The sequence below is a fragment of the Eptatretus burgeri genome, chromosome 11, assembly GCF_056783735.1.
Source record: "Eptatretus burgeri isolate ZD-2024b chromosome 11, Ebu_testis_v1, whole genome shotgun sequence".
Lineage (NCBI taxonomy): Eukaryota > Metazoa > Chordata > Myxini > Myxiniformes > Myxinidae > Eptatretus > Eptatretus burgeri.
In genome coordinates, this window is record NC_140971.1 from 92,258,536 (window position 1) to 92,281,035 (window position 22,500).

The 22,500-nt window shown below is 44.0% G+C and overlaps 1 protein-coding gene across 1 annotated transcript in view; it reads right to left on the bottom strand.

The window, feature by feature from the left end:
• ZNFX1 (zinc finger NFX1-type containing 1) overlaps positions 1-22,500 on the bottom strand; it is a 90,011-nt gene that overhangs the window by 64,791 nt on the left and 2,720 nt on the right. Inside the window, exon 2 of the mRNA XM_085847399.1 lies at positions 6,161-6,235. Within this exon, the coding sequence (XP_085703525.1) occupies positions 6,161-6,230 (70 nt within the window). The 5' untranslated portion in view covers positions 6,231-6,235. The remainder of the gene's footprint in view (positions 1-6,160; positions 6,236-22,500) is intronic.

The window sequence follows — 22,500 nt, forward strand, 5'->3', positions numbered from 1 at the left end:
ACAAGGGGAGCAGGAGATGAGACGGATGGGAGAGGGAAACACAAAACAGTGGGGAACAGAGACATTATGAGATCTGTGGAAGGGGGAGGGATGGGGTGGGATACATTGCGTAAGCAAGATGGACACGACAGGGACTTTCAGGAAAGAAAACAGGGAATTTGAAGGAGGTGGGTTTGGGGTGGATTAACAGGGGTATAAAAGATCATGGTTTTGGATGGGGGAAGATAAGAGGTGGTGGTGAACAGCTGTTTTGAAGACGTGGACGGAAGAGTGATTGAAGAGAGTGTGGGAGTTTGTTCCAAAGATGGGAAAAAAGAGAAATGAAAAAACTGAAGGTGAGCAGAATGAAGGAATATTACCACTATTCATGCGTTAAATTGACTGGGTGTCAGGCGGTGGTGCTTATGTCTAATTGGTCATGCCCTGCCTGCCTTGGGATTGCACCGAAGCCCCCCCCCCTGGCTATCCCAGCCCAACCAATGGACTTTTCCATGACTTATTGAGATGTAATATTTTAGGGTACTCTGTAAAGTACCCAAGGGTACTGGTATCCCTGTTGCCGACGATCTTGGCAAACTCCTCCGTGACGTTGTCCTTGCAAACCAGGCCCCCTTGACCTGGTATCGCCCCCATGTGTATTTGTTACTTTGCCCTGAGGGTGCCCGATAAAGAGGCTCTGGACTCCCCCGATGTTTCAATGACAAAGTCAATTATCAGGTGGCCGATTTTTTGGCAATGGACGTCTTGCCACCACTTCCAGTTGTCATTTCTGACAACTCCACAATTAAGCCTCGTAAAGCCGATAACTCTCAACGTATAAACAGAAGGGCGAAAGCAAAATTTGCCGATTATGGATATTAAGTGGGCCATCAGTGAGTTGGCATCTTGTGAGGAGCATGCCCCACAATCAGCCAAAACGACCGAAGCCCTCAAAGCCAAACACCCAGCTGCCCCACCTGACCTCAAGCTACGGGCCCGCACCCGACAGTGAATTAGCCACTCCTGTGGTTCTTTCTTAGCGTTCAACCTTCTTCCACCGGAATCGGCTGCAGGCCCCGATGGGCTCAGATTGGGACATCAGGCTCTTTTGGGCAAGGAATCTGCAGGGGCCCGCTTACTCGCTCCTCTTACCCTGTTCATTAACATAGTTCTGTGGGGAGAGATTTCCGAAGCTGTGCGTCCTGCCTTTTTTTGGTGCAAATTTATTTGCTCTAATCAAGAAGAACGGTGGTGTTCGTCCGATCACTGTGGGCAATACTTTGCGCCATCTCGCTCCCAAAGCCAGTCTGATCTTCTGCTGAGGATCTCGGAGCTGAGCTACCCTATCCAGTTGGGCTATTCAGCTGAAGGTGGGTGTGAAGCGGCTGCCAACGCTGCCAGACTTCCGTCTCCGAATCGTGTCTTTCTTAAGATCGACATGCGTAACGCATTTAATTGCTTGAGGCATGACTTTTTTCTGTCTGAAGTACAAAGGTGCACCCCCAGTATCTATCCACTCATCTGGTAGGCATACACCAGGCCTCTTGATTTGTTCTATGGCAACGAGGCCATTTATTCAACAACTGGTATTCAACAGGGTGACCCCCTTCGAGCCAGGTCTTTTTTTCCCTGGGCATCGAACCAATAGCCAGGGGGGTTCAGTCAGAGTTAAATATATGGTACCTTGCCGACGCATCGTTTGGGGATGAACTTGTGAAAGTGTTGCCTGATCCCCAGAATGTCAGTGCCCGATTGACCAACATTGGGTTCGAGATTAATGGTGGCAAGTGTGAGTTGACTATCCTTAACCATGCAAATCTGGATGACTGTCAAATTACCGAGGCCATATTTAAGGCAGTGCTCCCTGATATTAAGATTGTTTTGATCAATGACTCTACTCTTCTTGGTGCTCCGATCTCCCGAGGCCTTCGCCCAAAGCTATTATCGAGAAGCACGACGACTTGATCCATGTGGCAGGCTGTCTGGAGCAAATTGACACACACGAAATGTCTGTGCTGCTCAAAAACTGTTTCGCCCTGCCCAAGCTCCTGTATCGATTATATACTTTAATTATATATTATATACCAAGCTCGATTGTATACTTTAATTAGTCCGTGAGAATGCATCGTGGTTCCAAAGCAAGGCATTTTTGAGCAGGCCGAAACAAATTACGGCTTAAGACCCCTGCAAGGGAGAGCAGGCTGACCAAGGATAAGCCTTTTTGGGGTTTTTTTTTTTCATGATGAGCACCCCATTAATTATCTTCAAAAGGAGTGTTTAAATTTACCGAAATGCACATATTTCGTTTATGCACTCCCTTGGACTCTTTGAGATGTCTTCGTATGCAGGCAAATTTTTGGGTCACTAGAGTTCATGGCTTTAGAGGATACCCGCACGCACGCACGCACACACACACAAACACCCACACACACACACAGGTCATAAAGGGTCTTATGGGTCCAAAGTGTATTTTGGGTCTTTAAAAATTGAGGTGGTGGATGAAAATATGCTTTGGACAATCCCCAGGTCAAACTTGGTCTGTGTGCCAAATTTGGTGGTTGTCACCCAGCAGTCTTTGCAAAAAATGGTCTTTTCCTGACAAATCTCACACTCTCACTATGTAGCTCTGAAAGGACCGTTTGGAACCCCCACCTCCATCTACTTTCTCAACAATCCTCTGGAAGAAGTCCTTTCATTCAAGCTTCTGGGTCTCACTATCTGCCATGACCTTTCCTGGGAAAACCACATTTCCAAGCTGGCCTCCAAAGCCAGTCGCTGACTGGGAATCCTCCGTTGTGCAAAGTCCTTCCTCGGCCCACCTGAGCTCCTGACCACATAAAAAGCTTTCGTCCACAGCCTGATGGAGTACTGCTCTCCTCTCTCGGCTAGTGCTTCTGCCTCTCACCTTTCTCGGCTTCACGCTGTGGAAACCAAGGCATTTCGGATCATTGGCATCTTCCACGATGAGGCTGAGTCTTTGGGCCTCTCACTCTCTCACTGCAGGCAGTTCGATGGTCTTTCTGTCTTCTACCGTCTCCTCTCCAGCCTCGCCCCCCTGCTCTGTCTGAGATTTGTCCCAACCACATTTCCGCAGGGCGCTCAAGGTCCGCCAACAACCCCCTTCTGGTAAAACTACCAAAATCACGAATCACTGCTCACCTTCACTCTTTCATTCCTCTTTTTTCCCACCTTTGTAATAAACTCCCTCACTCTGTTAAATCCCATTCTTCCCTCCAGGCTTTCAAAACAGATGTTCACCACCACCTCTTATCGTCCCCCATCCAAATCCTCGATCTTTTCTACCCCCATTAATCCACCCCAAACCCACCTCCTTCAAATTTCCTGCTTTCCTTCCTGAAAGTCCCTGTAGTGTCCATATTGTATTCCCCATGTTCCCTGCCCCATCCCTCTCCCTTTCACAGATCTCCTCATGTCTCTGTTCCTCACTATTTTGTCCTTCCCACTACCACCGCTCTTGTCTCGTGCCCCCCTTCGAGCCTCGACAAGGTATACAAAAAAAAATAAAAAATAAAAATAAAAACACGAACAGACAGACAGATGACAACTTTTATTTATTCAATATTCATTGAGAGTTACAGGACAGCTAAGTAATCGTCTTGCCATTTAATATTGGCTTCCGCTGCTATAAATGAAGACTTATGCCTTCTGTTTAGTGCATGTTTCAACCCCATAGCATGTAATTTATTGTTTGCTTGAAGTTGTGTCATGAATCCTAGGTGTCGCACAGAACACCAACTCCATTTAACCTTCTCTGCTATCACGTAATATTTCCTGAAGATCTCGGGAACTTTCATCACTTCCAATGATGAGGAAAAGGACGAGAGGTTTATCCTTCCGGCTGTCAGTTCACCATTTTTACTTTATACCAATGAAGCTCTCGAAACTTCATGCATAAAGTGTTGAGTACGGCTGCAGTAAAATTTGCAAGTAAAGTCTGTTAAGAGCTCTGGGTGGATAGTACGAGTGTGACAATTTATTGATTTTGTATGTAGAATTTGTAGAAATTGCTTCATGTGGGACTTCTGCTGGAGGCCACCAAAGGGGAGGTCGTGAATGATGGAGACAAATAACAAACTTGAGTGTTTAGTGACTGCATCAGGTCTTATTTCTCGAACATCTTTTTTGTTTGTGCATGTCTTCGTCAACCTTCAGGTGGTGTAAGTGAGGAATTGTGCCCAATTTGGTCTTGAATACTTCATGGTAATTGTCCATGAGAACTACACTCAGTCAACATCGTCATGGTTACTGTGATGAGGTTTGTCTGCTCACCTGCTTGAACTCCAAGGAGGGGTGCAAGGTCCTCCTAAACTACAACAAATTCAACAAGAGTGTTTCTTGTTCTTGAGGTTGCAGATAGTTTTGCAAGAAGTGACCACTAGCATCATCTCCGTGCAATTCCACAGGATTATTTTCATAGTAGTTGGCCTCACTTTGTCTGCATAGCGAGCGGGCAGTGGCTTTGTCCAATTGACGGATGCTTCAGTGTCAATCTGGAACATGACATCAGACTTCCCAACAAGCATTTGATATTTGATTTATTGTTCACCACTGTTTAATGGAATTTATCCATTCTTCACCTGGTCAGGTGTTTTCAGTGTTGATGCATGACCTGGAGGTACACACACTCACCTCGAAGCTGTCTAACCTGAGTTTGAACCTCAGCTTAGCTATAAGCTGTCATCCCGGTGTTTCACAGGCAGGGCGATTCATCGACGTGTGTCGTCCCTCGGATGGACATTAAACTGGGTGTCCTGTCCCATCTGCCGGCATTAGTTGGTGGACGTTAAAGATTCCAGTGTCCTTCATGAAAAGTAGGCGAGCTATCGCCGGCACCAGGAACAAATTACAATTGTTTTTTGAGGCCTTGACCTGCAAAATGGTGATGTGTATTTTTTTTTCTATTAAAAAGTAGCTAAGAGTTGGGCTGGAAGGATGGCCTAGAGGTACGCACACTCGCCTCTAAGCTATCTAGTCTGGGTTTGAATCCCGACCCAGCTATAAGCTGTCATCCTGGTGTTTCACATGCAGGGTAGATTGGTATGAGCTTAACGGTTTAGGTGGCTGGCTTGAGATCTTAGGGTCTTGAGTTCAAGCCCCTGTCATGTTGTTGAAATAACACCAGGTGGGTTGTCTCATCCTGTCATCTTTATGAGGTCGACAAAATGCGCACCAGCTTACGGGTAACATGGGCATCATCAGTGGCACAGCCGCACTTCCAGAAATGATGCAACCAGCAGCCACAGGCTACATACGAAACAACAACAGGCAGGATGATTCATCAACGTTTGTGCCGTCCCTTTGATGGGCATTAAACTGAGCGTCCCATCTGCCGGCATTAGTTGGTAGACATTAAAGATCCCACAGTGTCCTTCACAAAGAATAGGTGAGCCGGCACCATAAACATCATTCCAAATTCCTGCCCAGACTTCCTGAGGTCAGAGTTGTGACCCGACGAGATTGTGGCCTAGTAAGTACTTCAGCAGCACCAATGCTCTGCATAGGGTGATGATGACGACGACGACGATGATGATGATGATGATGATGATGATGATGATGATGATGATGATGATGATGATGATGATGATGATGATGATGATGATGATGATGATGATGATGATGATGATGATGATGATGATGATGATGATCTGAGAGTAGTTTTTTTGTCTTTAAAAGTGAGAAAAAAAAATCACAATATCCAGACATCTTGGATAAAATAATCCTGCCGTGATGAGGTTGCACACTTAATGTACCTTTGAGCTGCTGTCTCGTCTGGGTTCCATTCCCGATCCCATTTTAAAGTGTGGGCTTGGTGTTTCACAGGCAGGGTGTCGCCTCACATAGTGCACCGTCCCTCAGACGAGCATTTAGGTGGCAGTTCCGTCTGCTAGCATTGTGTCTTTTGATGAAGAGGAAGCGAGTTATCGCTGGAATGGACAAATTTACAGAAACTCCTGTCCTAACCTACAGAAGACACTGCATCAGCTGCACAGCTGTGATCTCCAGCAATGATGTGACCAGCAGCCACAATGATGCTATATACAGGATAAGAAGTATTCTTGTTGAGACAATGTAGGCCATACTTGTTCCATCCTGCCCTTTTCCCCTGAGATGTAACATTACAATTGCAGGCAAACTTCAAAAGGAATGCAGACTGACTTACCCCTGCCTTGAGGTGAGGAAGATCCCGGAATGTAACGAGTTCGACCTCTGCCCCGACCATGAGAATCCATAACTCCTGCAACGAAAACATGTATTTACTCGAATATCATGAGACTATAAAATATTTACTTAAAATGAACAAACTACAGTTTAATAAAGGAAAAGTCGATTTGATCTGCAATGCGTGTGGTCAGTTTATGCCCCAAACTCAAACAACTCCATTAACGTATCCAATCCATATTCTCTCCTTGCATTACTGCAGTATTTGACGTGTGTAACATGTTCATCCTATTCACTTAATTTACATTCAACACCACATCCACATTCCATTCAATACTAAATGTCCAAATCACCTTATTCTCTGATAGCACTGAACAACAAATTTCAAAACATTTTTTTTACTGGAGATGTGTAAAGTGATTAAGACTAATTTGGGTACGCTGATTTCAAAAATCATAACCGTTTTGCTGTATCACATCAGGATTTTCAGGAACAGAAATATTCCCATTGCCTAGAAGTCAGGATTTCAATGAAATTTACATATGTCTTTAACATGTGTATTTCGTACAATTGTTGTTAACTTGTGTTATATTTCTTTCTTTCAGATAAAGATGAGTAGGCGTTCCTGTACCAATCATCCTGACAACTTCTGTTATGTCTGTGGTCGGTATACCAAAAAAGATCAACAGCGAAGTATATCTACAGCAGTGAAAATGAAGGCCGCCTACTTTCACTACTTCGGGTGTAAGGTGGGGGACCAAGAACAGAGCTGGGCACCACACATCTGCTGCACAAGCTGTCACACAACCTTGACTCAGTGGTTGGTGGGCAAGCGCGCGAGCATGCCATTTGCGGTGCCCATGATATGGCGTGAGCCGCAGAATCATCATGATGATTGTTATTTCTGCTGCACAAGCATCGCCGGCTTCAACAAGAAGAATAAAGGTCACATCAAGTACGCTGACTGCGTCTCTGCTCGTAAACCTGTGCCTCATGATGACGAGAACCCCGTTCCAACACCTCCAGCTGATCAGAACATAGCTGTAAGCAGTGGTGAAGAGGATGGTGATGATGAACCTTTTGAACCCGACACTCAAGAATCACACCTTCTGAACCAGGGAGACTTAAATGATCTTGTAAGAGATCTCTCGCTGTCAAAGGCGAAGGCAGAGCTGCTTGGATCAAGGCTGCAGCAGTGGAATCTACTTGAACCTAACACCAAGATATCCTTGTTCAGAGCACGTCACAGAGACATGGCTGAGTTATTTGAGATGGAAGACACGATGACATTCTGCAGTGACATCAACGGTCTGTTGAAAGAACTTGGGTGTGATCACGATCCTGCAGACTGGCGCCTCTTCATCGACTCGGGGAAGAACAGCTTGAAGGCCGTTTTGCTCCACAATGGCAACGAGAAACCATCAGTCCCACTGGCTCACGCGTTCGGCATGACAGAGACCTATGAGACTATGCGGCAGCTGCTTGATTCCATCAAGTACAATGACTTCAACTGGCACATCTGCGGAGACTTGAAAGTGGTGGCGCTGTTGTTAGGGCTGCAGTCAGGCTACACGAAATAAATGTGCTTCCTTTGTCTCTGGGATAGCAGAGACGACAAGAATCACTGGACGAAGAAAGATTGGGAAGAGCGAAAAGAGCATGTACCTGGTCGACACAACGTGAAGCATGTCGCCCTTGTCGACCCAGCCAAGGTTTTCCTTCCACCACTCCACATAAAGCTCGGCTTGATGAAAAGTTTTGTACGGGCAATGGATCTGAATGGGCGTGGGTTTTTATACCTCAAGGAAAAGTTTGGCAACACCTTGTCGGAGGCCAATATCAAGGCTGGTGTCTTTGTTGGACCGCAAATCCGACAGATTATGAAGGACGAAACTTTTCCGACAACTCTAAATCCCAAAGAGCTGGCAGCGTGGAGGAGCTTCAAAGATGTGACGGACAACTTCTTGGGGAACGAGCGCGCGCGAACAACTATGAAGAAATAGTGCAGCAGCTGCTGGAGTCCTTCAGGAAACTTGGCTCCAGGATGTCCCTGAAAATCCATTTCCTACACCAGCACCTGAACTTCTTCCCTGACAACTTGGGAGCAGTCTCGGACGAGCACGGCGAGCGATTCCACCAAGAGATTTCACTCATGGAGACGCGTTACCAAGGGCGGCACAACCCGAACATGATGGGCGATTTCTGCTGGTTCCTGCATCGTGACACTGACACAGAGCAGCACAAACGCAAAGCCAAATGCTTAAAGCATTTTTAATTACATTCTAGTGGAGTTTTTCTGTAATTTCTATAATTTTGAAGCATTCATGATGAAATAAATGAATAAATGAATTTTTGTAAATTTCATTGAAATCCTGACTTCTAGGCAATGGGAATATTTCTGTTACTGAAAATCCTGACGTGATACAGCAAAACGGTTATGATTTTTGAAATCAGCGTACCCAAATTAGTCTAAATCACTTTACACATCTCCAGTAAACAATTTTTGTTGTTCAGTGTAGTTATTGAAGGTGTACTCGTGTGAACTATGCGGAGGTGTCTTCTGCATCTTTTATTTCAGATCAAACATGTAGTGCAGCATCACCTGCAAGTTGGCAGGTGCTCTATGATGCAGCGACCATGGCCACAACCACATCAGAATGGCAGTTTACAGTGTATTTAGCTTTCAGAGGGTCAAGCATGCTCCGAAAAATATATTGTTACGGCTGTGGAAATTCGCAGAACACCATAAAGGTTCCTTAGATCAGTTAGATCGATAAGTCTGTGTTCAGTTACATTTCCCCACCGTTGTTTAATGGGTATTATCCGTGTCACAGGGCTGTGATTCTTTGAGGAAGGATTTTCTTTCTCTATTGTTATTTTGAACCGACATATCTCGCCCACCATTACAACAAACCACTACGCTAACAACACAACCACCCCCAACTACGCCACAACGCCAACCACGCTACGGTCGCCACAACACCACCACCATTTAACCATCTTAGCCACTACGCCAGCTTGCGAACGCCATCCTCCACAGACCACGCTACGACCCTTTCCGCGTTCAAAAGGGGTCCGAGAACGCGGGCGGAAATGGAGAAAAAGCAACCTCCAATGGTGAGTGTGGGTTTTGTTAACCGCCTTTTTTCTCTGAGGCTGGTGTGACGGGAAAGGCGAGGCGGCTCGCTCACGATTGGTGGATACGAGGAGTGAGGTGGTCGGAGTTGAGAAACGCCCCTTTTTGAGAAGCTTCTCGAAGGAAGGTGGAGCCAAGAATGGGGCAGAGCAACGGGCGGAGCCCCGCGCTATAAAGGGCGGACCGCACGTGAGGCTCACTCTCTCTCCGTGGTCCATGCGTCTCTCCTGCCCTGTCTCCCTGGTGGTCCAGTTCTTCTTCTTCTTCCTCTTCTTCTTCCTCGCTTGGTTCCTGCGCTCGTGGTCCTGTGAGCAGCCTGTTGGTGGGAGACGCGGACGGAAGGCGCAGCAGTACTGGCTGTGTGGTGGACCTGCGCGTCTGGACGAGGAGCGCCGGAGAGAGCTTGCCGGCCACGTGGGAGGCCCGGAACCAGGCGCGACCACGCTGACGGTCGTGGGAGCGGGACGTCGCGACTCGCCAACCACCGAGGCACCTTGAGGGTGCAGGTAACCTGCTACGGTCTCACGGGACCCGTTCGGTCCTCCAGGTCCCGTGCCATAAAGGTCCGCGGACCCTGTCTGCCACCCTCGTCTTTGGGGGTGGCCATTTCTTGCTTTTGAACGAATGTTGGTGGCGCCGTGTCCTGTTAAGTAACGACTGTATAAGTAACTGTACATGATCCTTGCACATATTCAGTTGTATTGCTTTCTATTTGCCTTGCTTGTACATACGTGCATGATTTATTGCTTTTGTTGTGTGTAAATAATAAATGTACTTGCTTGTGAAATGTATCCCGCTCGTTGCGTCCTCTATTCCCCATTGAAAATGCCATCTTGCATCGTGCAATAATTAGTTGGGTTTTAAACACCTGGTAAGGAGAATCGGATCCATCGAGGAATTCCCGCTCGGTTATCGCTGCAGAACGGAATGGACCGCTTAAGCGGTTCGTGTCCCAAGCCGACCTGCGGTGAGGTACGGCTCGGTAGGTTACCCGCGTGAGTACTTAGGTATTTCGATATTCGGCGAGTGACCCTATTTCACGCGGGTAGAATGCGGACTGCGCTGTGGTGAGGTTAAACCCCCACCCATGACTGGTTTCTGGCAATAGTTCTCGGAGGGTCACGACTGAATTGTCCGTCCGGTGGGCGACGCGGTTGCAATTAGAGGTACGTGGCCGATCGCACGCCGGCGGGCGCGAATTCGTAACTATATATATATACATAAAAGTGGGGAGAACAAGTATTTGATACACTGCCGATTTTGCAGGTTTTCCCACTTACAAAGCACGTAGAGGTCTGTAATTTTTATCATAGGTACACTTCAACTGTGAAAGACAGAATCTAAAACAAAAATCCTGAAAATCACATTGTATAATTTTGAAATAATTAATTTGCATTTTATTGCATGAAATAAGTATTTGATCACCTACCAACCAGTAAGAATTCCGGCTCTCACAGACCTGTTAGTTTTGTCTTTAAGAAGCCCTTCCATTCTCCACTCATTACCTGTATTAACTGCACCTGTTTGAACTCGTTATCTGCATAAAAGACAGCTGTCCACACTCAATCAATCAGACTCCAACCTCTCCACAATGGGCAAGACCAGAGAGCTGTCGAAGGACATCAAGGACAAAATTGTAGACTTGGACAAGGCTGGGATGGGCTTCAGGACAATAGGCAAGCAGCTTGGCGAGAAGGCAACAACTCTTGGCGCAATTATTAGAAAATGGAAGAAGTTCATGATAACAGTCAATCTCCCTCAGTCTGTGGCTCCATGCAAGATCTCACCTTGTGGAGCCTCAATGATCATGAGAAAGGTGAGGGATCAACCCAGAACTACACGGCAGGACCTGGTCAATGACCTGAAGAGAGCTGGGACCACAGTATCAAAGAAAACCATAAGTAACACACTACGCAGTCATGGATTAAAATCCTGCAGCGCACGCAAGGTCCCTCTGCTCAAGCCAGCGCATGTCCAGGCCCGTCTGAAGTTTGCCAATGACCATCTGGATGATCCAGAGGAGGAATGGGAGAAGGTCATGTGGTCTGATGAGACCAAAATAGAGCTTTTTGGTTTAAACTCCACTCGCCGTGTTTGGAGGAAGAAGAAGGATGAGTACAATCCCAAGAACACCATCCCAACCGTGAAGCATGGAGGTGGAAACATCATTCTTTGGGGATGCTTTTCTGCAAAGGGGACAGGACGACTGCACTGTATTGAGGGGAGGATGGATGGGGCCATGTATCGCGAGATCTTGGCCAACAACCTCCTTCCTTCAACAAGAGCATTGAAGATGGGGCGTGGCTGGGTCTTCCAGCATGACAACGACCCGAAACACACAGCCAGGGCAACTAAGGAGTGGCTCCGTAAGAAGCATCTCAAGGTCCTGGAGTGGCCTAGCCAGTCTCCAGACCTGAACCCAATAGAAAATCTTTGGAGGGAGCTGAAAGTCTGTGTTGCCCAGCGACAGCCCCGAAACCTGAAGGATCTGGAGAAGATCTGTATGGAGGAGTGGGCCAAAATCCCTGCTGCAGTCTGTGCAAACCTGGTTAAGAACGACAGGAAACGTCTGATCTCTGTACCAAATATTAAGTTCTGTTTTTCTGATGTATCAAATACTTATTTCATGCAATAAAATGCAAATTAATTATTTAAAAATAAAACAATGTGATTTTCAGGATTTTTGTTTTAGATTCCATCTTTCACAGTTGAAGTGTACCTATGATAAAAATTACAGACCTCTACGTGCTTTGTAAGTGGGAAAACTTGCAAAATCGGCAGTGTATCAAACACTTGTTCTCCCCACTGTATACATATACACATGCACTAGCCGTGAATTGGCTCACCACAAGTTGTAACAGAGGCATAGGCTTGTTTTAACTGAGGATGATGACTGTACATGAGTTGCCATGTTGTCATGAGTCACACCAATCACATTACAAACATTTATTTTGCACCAATTTATTGGCTGCTCGCTCTGCTCTCGAGCACCCTTATTCTGGACATTTCCATTTGTCTGTCTGTCCGCGAAACTTTTGGCTGCTCGCTCTGCTCGAGAGCACCCTTATTCTGGACATTTCCATCTGCCTGTCTGTCTGCGAAACTTTGGTCAAGCCTCGGGGCTAAACCACTCAACCGATTCCAATGAAATTTGGTAGGTAGGACCAATATTTCTGGGAATCGTGTGCTTTCGAATATGGGACCCCGGGCCCTTGCAACGGCATAGCAACGGCCCTTCAAAGTGGTCAAAAAAAAAATCGAAAAAAAATAAATCGAAAAATCGAAGCTTAGAGTTCTGTGCGCAATCTATCTAGCTCCCTTCATGCCAATTTCCAGCCCTAACAAAAAATATTTGTAGGAGGAGATAGGTTTTGGGCACAAATTACAAAAATCTCCGATACATGCATACTCTAACTTTCGCTAATTTGTACTCTGATCATCGCGCCGTGGCCATTCGATTGCCAAAGAATGAAATTGATTGATAGCATGTACATGAATATCGGCTGGGCGCGTCGGCCAGCTTTCCATCTCGAGCGAGCAGCCATGTCGCCTACCGGCTTGTTTGTAATATTTGTGATGTTACATTTTTATAAGCAACTGAAGTTGAATAATTAATTCCAAATTTTCCACTTTCACATCGCAGGCAGGTCAGTCAGAGGTCTATGTCTTCGACTTCCTCCTTTCTTGCCTTAACAAAAAAAAATTCCCCCCAAAAAATTAAAAACAAACTCCCTGAGAACATTCAAATTGGAGGGGTAGGTGAGACCGGAAGTATGGTACGATTTCACAAAAGTTTGAGGGGCTAGTTCAGTGATGTGACAGACACTGCACAGATGTATACATTACGGTATATAGATACACAAATTTAAGTGTTTGTACGTTATTCTTTCATGGATGAAACGAAGCACCTAGAGGCACCAACATTTTAGTATACAATGCCAATAGAAAGTCTACACCCCCCTGTCAAAATTTTCACCTTTAGTTACCTTATAGCATGGAATTAAATTATATTAAATCAGACTTTTCCCACGATTATTTACACATCGTAACCCACAACTTTCCAGTTAAAAATAAATTCTACAAATTTCAGAAAATTAATTCAAAATACAAAACTAGAATTTATTGGTTGGATAAGTGGATCCAACCAAGAATCACCTTTGTCAGCAATTACAGCTGTGAGTCTGTTGGAATAGGTCTCTCCCAGGTGAATTTTGCACACCTTGATTGGGCAATATTTGCCCATTCTTCTGCACAAAACTGTTCAAGCTCAGTCAAGTGACATGGGGAGCATTCATGGATAGCAATCTTCAAGTCATGCCCTTCAAAGTTGCCATTGACCTCTTGTTGGCCTCTCTGATCAGTCTCCTCTTTGCTTGTTCATCCAGTTTGGAGGGGCGGCTTGATCTCGGCAGGGTCTTGGTGGTACCATACGCCTTCCACTTCTTAATGATTGTCTTCACTGTGCTCTAAGGGATATTCAAGGACTTTTAAATATTTTATTCCCATCCCTTGATCTGTGCCTTTCCTCAACTTTATCTCAGAGGTGTTTTGAAAGCTCCTTGGGTCTCATGGTTGAGTCTGTGCTGTGAAATGCACTACCCAGCAGAGGTAACCAACAGGAACAGCTGATTTTATACTGAAATAATCAGAATCAGTACAATTTAACACAGGAGGAGGCCAATTAACTTCGTGTGTGATTTTGAAGGTGATTGGTTACACCTGAGCTAATTTACAATTGTTCTTATAAGGGAGATGGACACTTATCCAACCAAGATATTGTAGTTTTGTGTTTTTAATTAATTTTCTGAAATTTGAAGAACTTGTTTTTCACTTGGAAGTTGTGGGTTACGATGTGTAAATAAAGGTGGAAAAAGTCTGATTTAATGTAATTTAATTCCAGGCATAAGGTAAAAATTTTGAAAGGGGGGTGTAGGTTTTCTATCGGCAATGTATGTACTTCAGGATCTGGGCAAAGTTTTAAGCGATGACACATTCGCCTTGAAGCCCATTTTATGACCACCAAAGGTTGCTATAAAGTGTATACTATTAGGATGTTGGTTAGGCAATGCTGCAGCAGGTCCGCAGTTAAAAGGTAACCACCATGAGGCCAATCACTCCATAGATTTTCAATGTCCAACACGTCCCGAAACCACCACCGTGAAAAGCTCACCCAGCCGGGCAGCGCCGGGTGAACAAGCAAAACAAATTGAATAAATTGTTTTTACTTCAAGAAAAAGATTAATTTTAATTTCCAAGCTGCTTAGTAAACTCCCCACTGAGCCAATCATAGCATATCCCCACCTGACTGTATCCTGTATCTGTGTGCTCCAGTTTTCTTCCAATCAGAGTATATCCCCATCAGACGATAAACTTTGTTCCAAGCATACTTGGTGGCATCGACTTGATGTGGATGGTACTACTTTGCTCTGAGCAGAATAAGAATAATGAGTAACTGAACTCTTTGCTGATGATGTCACCATCTGCCCTATGTAGCATCTCATATCCTTCACATAAACAGGCAGCAGCCTCTTTCCTCTCTGCAGACCTTGATAAACTCAGGAGCTGATCCAACACTTGAAATATGTCTTTCAATCCTCACAAATCTCACTCTCTCTCTCTCTCACTTCAAAATGACAGTTCGGCAAACCATCCCATCTACTTCTTTACAATACTCTTCAACAAGTTCAGTCACTCAAAGGTTTGGACCTCACTATCAGCCACGAACCTCTTGGACAAACAACATTTCTAAGTTGGCCTCCAAAGTCAGTCTCTAACTGGGAGTCCTCCATCTTGCAAAGTCTTCTCTTGGCACACCTGAACAAATATTCACCTACAAGGCCTTCGTCCACAACTTGATGGAGGACTACTCTCCCCTTTGAGCTGTTGCCCCCATAGAGACCAAGGTCTTAAAAATCATTGGAATCACCCACGATGAAGCTGAGTCTATGGACCTATCTCTTTCACATCGCAGGCAGGTCAGTGGTCTTTGTCTTCTACTTCCTCCTTTCTTGTCTTGCACCCTCTGCTCTTTTCCTTGCCGTTTTCCCACTACCCCTACCCCACCTCACCATCCTAGGTTTTTTCAGGGTGCATATGATCTGCCAATAACCCACTTATGGTGAAACTCCCAAAACTCACTGCTCACCTCCCTCCACTCATTCGTTAGTCTTTTATCTCATCTGTAGAACCAACCTCCTCAGTTTGTTCAATCCAGAACTCTTCTCTCCAGGAATTCAAGAGATGGCTGTTCAATATGTCAGGTATTGATACTCATGACCTCTTCTGCCTTCATCCCTCCTCATGCAAACCCATTCCTTTCCAGCTTATTGTGCCCCCCCCCCTTCTAAGTTACCCTCCTTTTTGTTTATTTTTGTTTCATTTCTGTTTTATCCCCAGTTCTTTCCTTCCTCTTCTTGCTGTGTTTAGAACTTTTATCCAGCTTGTTCACCCTGTGTGTCCTTCCCCCTCCCTTTCATTTCATCCTTTCCCATCCCCATTTTCCTCCAAGGTTCCCTCTGTTGTGTCCCCCCACTATGCTGTTTTTCATGTTTCACCCATTTGCACTCTGTTCTTGTTGTTATGTTCTGGTCTGCTCCATGCTCTCGCTCTTCCAGGAGCCTCGACTTTGTACACAATAAAAAAGAAGAGGAAGAAAAACGAAAGAAGAGGAAGGCATGACGCATTTTTTTTGTATCTGGTTGGTTGTTATCTCCATTTTGGGGGTTTCATGAGGTGGGAGGAAGTTCTCCCAGAACTAAAAATCCCCATCTCCTATTTTTTGGTTCAGGATCATGATTCAATGAACGAAACTCTGAAGTTCCGTTCTCATCACCTCGTTCCAAGGACTCTTTTCAGAATCTTCACTGAACCTCTGACAGCCTCCATTTGTAGCTCGTTTGGAGTGATATTCCCTGGAATGATTTTTAAAACTCAGTAAGGATTTTCTTCATCATTCCTGTCACTCTGACTATCACCGGTACAATTTCAGCTTTCTTCAATTTCCACATCCTCGACCTCATTTTTCAGATCCTGGTATTTGGTCATTTCCGGATTTCTGTGGCATTGAGTCCAAAGTCATTGAGAAGCAAAACCTCGATCAACAATGCCTACTTTTCCTTTTTGTGTTTGAGCACCATGTGCAATCACAATGCTTTGTTTGCAATGTCCACACTTGATGAGATCATGTTGTCCCATGTGAGCATTAATGTTCATTTTGAAGGATTTGATCTGGTTTGTTTCCATGATTGTTCTGGGACTGGGATGTTGAAATATTTACAGATGTGCCAGTGGATTACTCTACAGACGCTGTCATGTCTTTCTGTGTACAGCTGTTCCGACATGAGTTTTTTTACATCCTGAAAGGAGGTGTCTAGTACTTTCTGTTTCTATCCCACAAAACCTGCATTTGTCCGATTGGCTCAATCCCGTCATTTTCTTCAAGGCATTACTGTAATATCCTCGGTCTTGGGCATTGATGATGACTCGTTCTCCATCCCGACTAATTTTACCTCTTCTTAACTATTCCAAAGAACCTTCCTTGTCGATCCCTGTCCTGTCATGCTCTTTTTTTATATATCTTCCTGCTCTTTTTTCCTTCTTCCATTTGTCAGAGTGTATCTGCTGATATTTATTTTTGTAATTTTCCTTTTTTTCTTTGCAATCACTGGGACTGTGTTTGCCTCCGTTTCGTTTTCCTGTGTCGTATCCATAATTCATAATTACACTCGCCAAAGGAGAGGGTATTGCATTTGGGTCCGTAGAAGGTGAGGGTAGAAGGTGAGAGAAGAATTTCTTTCGCGTTTCCCAAGTTATTGCGGTCACTAAAATCTGCTACTTTCAGCCAAAGGTCACATGACCTTTGACTGTTTGATCCCAAAATCTAATAACTTCATGTTTGCATAATGATACACCTTTCTACCAAGTTTGGTGTAAATTCCTTCAGTGGTTCAGAAGTTATTGTGCCAGAAGCAGAGACGAGCAAACGAATGGACACACACATGGATGGACGGATGGACGGACAACCTGAAAACATTTCTCTGGTACCTTCGGCAACAGAGGTATAAAAACAAATTTTGGTTAAGCCAACTATTTCAAGCACACCTGGTTGGCAGCAGCTAAGAGCAAGCCCGAGCTGCTCCTATAGTTGTCAGCGAGTGCTCCGGAAGCAGTGCGGGAGAGAAAGAGAGTGGCCCTTGTACATGTGGAAGAATTTTGCGTTACTCAACTGGTAGGTTCCTGAGATAGTTCAGATGGCATAGCATTGGCACAGTTTGTCAGAGGACTGTGATTCGATTCCTGGTCTGGGTCCATAATTTTTTTTTTCCCACATACAGTCATGCGCCACTTAACGACGGGGTTACATTCTGAGAAATGCGTCGTTAGTCGACGTCGTCATTGTGCGAACATCATATTTTTTTTCGTTTTTGTTTTCGAACATCGTACTTACACAAACCGAGACACCTAGGCTATATAGTATAGCCTATTGCTCCTTGGATACAAACCTGTACAGCATGTTACTGTACTGAATACTGTCAGCAATTGTAACACACATCCAAGAGAGACGGAAGACACGTTAGTTTTACCTTTGTGCTGTTCATGACGGCCATCGGTGTTGTTAGCAGCAGCTTACAATCTCCTCTCGCATCGATTATAGAAAGGTGAATAAATAGCGTTTGGATTTTATAAATACGTAATCATTGCATCGATGTTATAATTTACAAATGAAGAAATGAGCACCTGTCAATTGTGATATATATTTTCGGAACAGTGCGATTGTTTTAACAACATAAAAAGCTTCACCAAAAATAAATTTGTGTTTTAATTTCGACTGTAACAATGATTTATTCGCGGAATTCTTCGATTCAAATGTAATTTACTTGCTAGAAGGTAAACGTGGAAACATTGCTTCAGTTTGAAAGCCGATTTCCATTATAATGGAGCTGGCAGATCCGTCATGTATGCGATCACCGTCGTAAATGCGATTATGGGACCACCGTCGTATATGCGATCCGTCGTTACCCGAAACGTCGTTATGCGGCGCATGACTGTATTTATTAATTACTTATTAGGGTACCCTGTCAGTACAGGGTACCCTATTGTTTTTCTTCTGTTTATTATTATTTTTCTTTTTCCGCCGGCATTTTGCACCCTTTTTCGCTTTAAAAATCATTTTCTCTGGGATACTAAGTCCGATCGACACAAAATTTTCACCACAGTATGTATCTTTTTTGATAGCACAATCACGTTATAATTATGACGTCATTGGTCATGTGGTGCGGGCGCCATCTTGAAAAAAACGATAAACTTTGGACATCTGTATCTCGGAAACCGTGCAATGGAAAAAATTTTCTCTTGATACATTTTACTTAGCTCCCTATGGGGAACACGTGTGATTTTTTCATGACGTCATAGGTGAAGCGATATACCGGTGAAAATTCGTCAAGTAGAACGCCGTATAGGAAAAATCTGAAAAATTCTGAGCATCATCTACGCCTAAAATCACTGACGAAAATGTTTTTCTTGACGTCATCGATGACGTAATTCGGCCGCCATCTTGTTTTATAGTGTTTATTAAAAAAAAATCTTCTTCTCCAGAAGGGCTGGACAGATTAAGGCGAAACTTTACACGTACATTCCCCCTGATGTTCTCTTTCAAGTTTGTTAATTTGTTGTTGATACGTCACATGGTTTGGCGGCCATCTTGAAAAAACACTAAAACCTTCAAACATCTTCTTCTCCAGAAGCGCTGGTCCCATGAAGGCGAGATTTCACAACTATATTCGTGACATGTATGCGATGCAAGTTTGTTAATTTCGAAGTGATACGTCACATGGTTTGGCCGCCATGTTGGATTTAAGAAAAATATTAAATAATGTTTTCTCTGGTATTTCATAAGCCATCGAAGCGAAAATTTGCAATTGCCTTCCTCCCTCAAGTCTGCATACATGGTAAAAAATTTTTACCTCAGAAGTCACATGGTTTGGCGGCCATGTTGGATAGAAAAATAGACCTTATCCGATTTTCAAGAAACTTCACACACTTGTTCGGGTCGACGATGGAAAGCAGAATTTAAATTTATGATATCATTGGTCACAAGGTTCGGCAGCCATCTTGGATTGAAAATGAATAAATTTTAAAAATCTTCTTCTCCAGAAGGGCAAGACAGATTAAGACGAAACTTCACACATATATTCCCCATGAGGTCCTTTCTCAAGTTTGTTAATTTGTTCTTGATCGGTCACATGGTTTGGCGGCCATCTTGAAAAAACCCGAAAACCTTCAAACATCTTCTTCTCCAGAAGCGTTGGCCCAATGAAGGGGAGATTTCAGAACTATATTCAGGACAGGAAGGCGATTTAAGTTTGTTAATTTAAAATTGATAAGTCGCATGGTTTGGCCGCCATCTTGGATTTAAGAAAAATATTAAATAATGTTTTCTCTGGAACCGCTTAACCAAACGAATCGAAAATTTGTAATTATCATCTACCTTTGTCTGTGCATGCGTGGTAAAAATTATGATGTCACACGTCACATGGTTTGGCGGCCATCTTGGATAGAAAAACGCACCTTTACCGATTAACACGAAACTTCAGAAACGTGTTCCAATACCCAGTTGGAAGCAGAATTTAAATTTGTAATGTCATAGGTCACATGGTTCGTCAGCCATCTTGGATTAAAAAATAATATCTTTAAACGTATTTTTCTCTGAAAGGACTGAACAGATCCAGGCGAAACTCCACCACTATGACCGCCTCTCCATGACGAATAAAAAGTTCTCACCCCCTTTTGAGGTACGACGCAACGTTTGGCAGCCATCGTGGATTGAAGGAAAAATATTAATTAATGTTTACTCTGGAACTACTGCATCAATAAATGTGAAACATCAAGTTTATGGTGGAACGCTCATGCGGAATGAGGGTTTGAAATTTCAACGCGATCGGGCCCAGGGTTTGGCAGCCATGTTGGTTTTAAGAAAAATATTAAATAATGTTTTCTCTGGAACTGCTTAACCTAGCGATGCGAAAATTTGCGCTTATCGTCTACATTCGTGTTTGCACATGTGTTGAAAATTATGACGTCATAAGTCACATGGTTTGGCCGCCATCTTGGATTGAAGGATAAATATTAATTAATGTTTACTCTGGAACCACTGCTTCTATATATACGAAACTTCACATTTGTAATTTAGCCGACATGCGAAACAAACGTTTAAAATTTCAATCTGATCGGTCATGCGGGTTGGCAGCCAGAATTATTTAATTATTTGAATCTGTTCGCCAGTAATAAGGAAATTGAACGCTTTGTGCTGCCCGGTTCGTAACTCGTCTGTTCCGCGCCGTCTCGAAGCAGGCCTGTGGTTGTATCACCATTAAATAATGTTTTCTCTGGCACCGCTTATCCGATAAATGCGAAACTTTGCGACTATGATTTAAGTCTCATGTTGTATCAGTTGTGTCAATGGCGGACGGACTGGGTACCCGGTCATCACTGCCAGCAGTTATAAAGTGGCAGTTCTAGTTTATTTTATTTCTCATCCTGGCCAAAATTTCATGCATATTTTGAGCTAGGAAGCTGATATTTGGACACGTCAGTAACCAAGTGATTTGGTTATAAAGGGTACTTTTGATTTATTGATTCACTAATTAATCGATTATTCATTTTATGATTAATTACTTAATTTTCAAAAAGTTACAGATTAGGATGAAACAATGGTGGTTTAGGTATGCTATTCAGCAATTGAGTGAGGAATTATTTTATAATTATTATTTATTTATTCAATGATGCAATTAATCAATTAATCAATCAATTATTATACACCGCTCCCTCACAATTCCGACTCCACGTGTCGCAAGGTGGCATCGTCATTCGCCCAAAGCGCCTCGGCGTTGTCGCGTGCTGGAGAATTATTTACTTGGCATGGAGGTGTACTTTGAATGTACCGTTGCTTGTTTCTTAATTCGTTCAGTCTGCCTTTCATCTGGGATTCTCCGTGTGTCGTTTTATGTGTTTTAATAAACTGTCATTTCTTCAGAAAACGTATCACTTGATTTTAGCCTTCTCGCACAAGTGAATCATTTCAGCATTTGATAAATCCTTGGGGGGATATAAGTTGCATAAACAAACTCATTTTAAGAGACTGGTGGGATGCAGATCTCGTCAAAGGGAAGAAACTGCTTTTCGGTTTGAACGTGGTTTCATTTCATTTGAGTCAACGACAACATCAACACCACAATAATAACAACAATAATAGTAATCAACGAGAAAGTAGAATTTGACATGAATGTGTCAATGGATATGCCTCCAACCACATTAGATGTCAACCCACTGGTACATTTGATCACAATTAAAGGTCACATGAAAAATTAAAGGTTCAGGGAGAGGGAGAGGGAGAGGGAGAGGGAGACAGAGTGAGACAGAGTGAGACATAAGTAGAAAAGAGACATCAGATGCTTCCAACTCAAGTTATGGTGTGAAAAATGATTTTCAAAGGACACAAAAATCATGACCTTTGACCTATGACCTGTTCAATATAAAATTGAATCAGTTCATCTTTGTATTACAGTCCATAAGTGTGTCAAATGGGGTTGAAATCTCTTGAGTGGTTCATAAGTTATTGCAGCAATACAAAATTTTAATTAAAGGGTACTTGACCTCAGCCATTAACCTTTTGAGCCAAAAATTTAATCAGGTCATCTTTGTGTTTCAGTGCTTAGTTCTGCCAAGTTTGGTCCAAATCTGTTTCACAGTTCACAAGTTATTGCGGTCACTAAAATCTGCTAATTTCAGCCAAAGGTCATGTGATCCTCCATTCCTACATCCTCCATTCCTCTCCCCCTCCTCCTACTCCCTCCATTTCTTTCCCTCTACTCCCTCCACTCTCTCCACTTCTCTCCTCTTCTCTCTCACTCTCCCCCACTCGTCCCTCCTCTCTCTCCCCCCCCCCCAACTGGTTCCTCCTCTCTCTCCCCCCCCAACTACTCCCTCCACTTGTCCCCTTCCTCTGCCTCCTCCCCACTGTACTACCTCCATTCCTCTCCTCCCCCCATTACTCCCTCCACATCCCTCTCCCCCCCCACGACTCCCTCCACATCCCTCCCCCACTCCCTACTACTCCCTCCACATCCCTCTCCCCCCCCACGACTCCCTACACATCCCTCCCCCCCCACTCCCTACACTTCTCTCCCTCTGCTCCTCCCTCTCCCCTG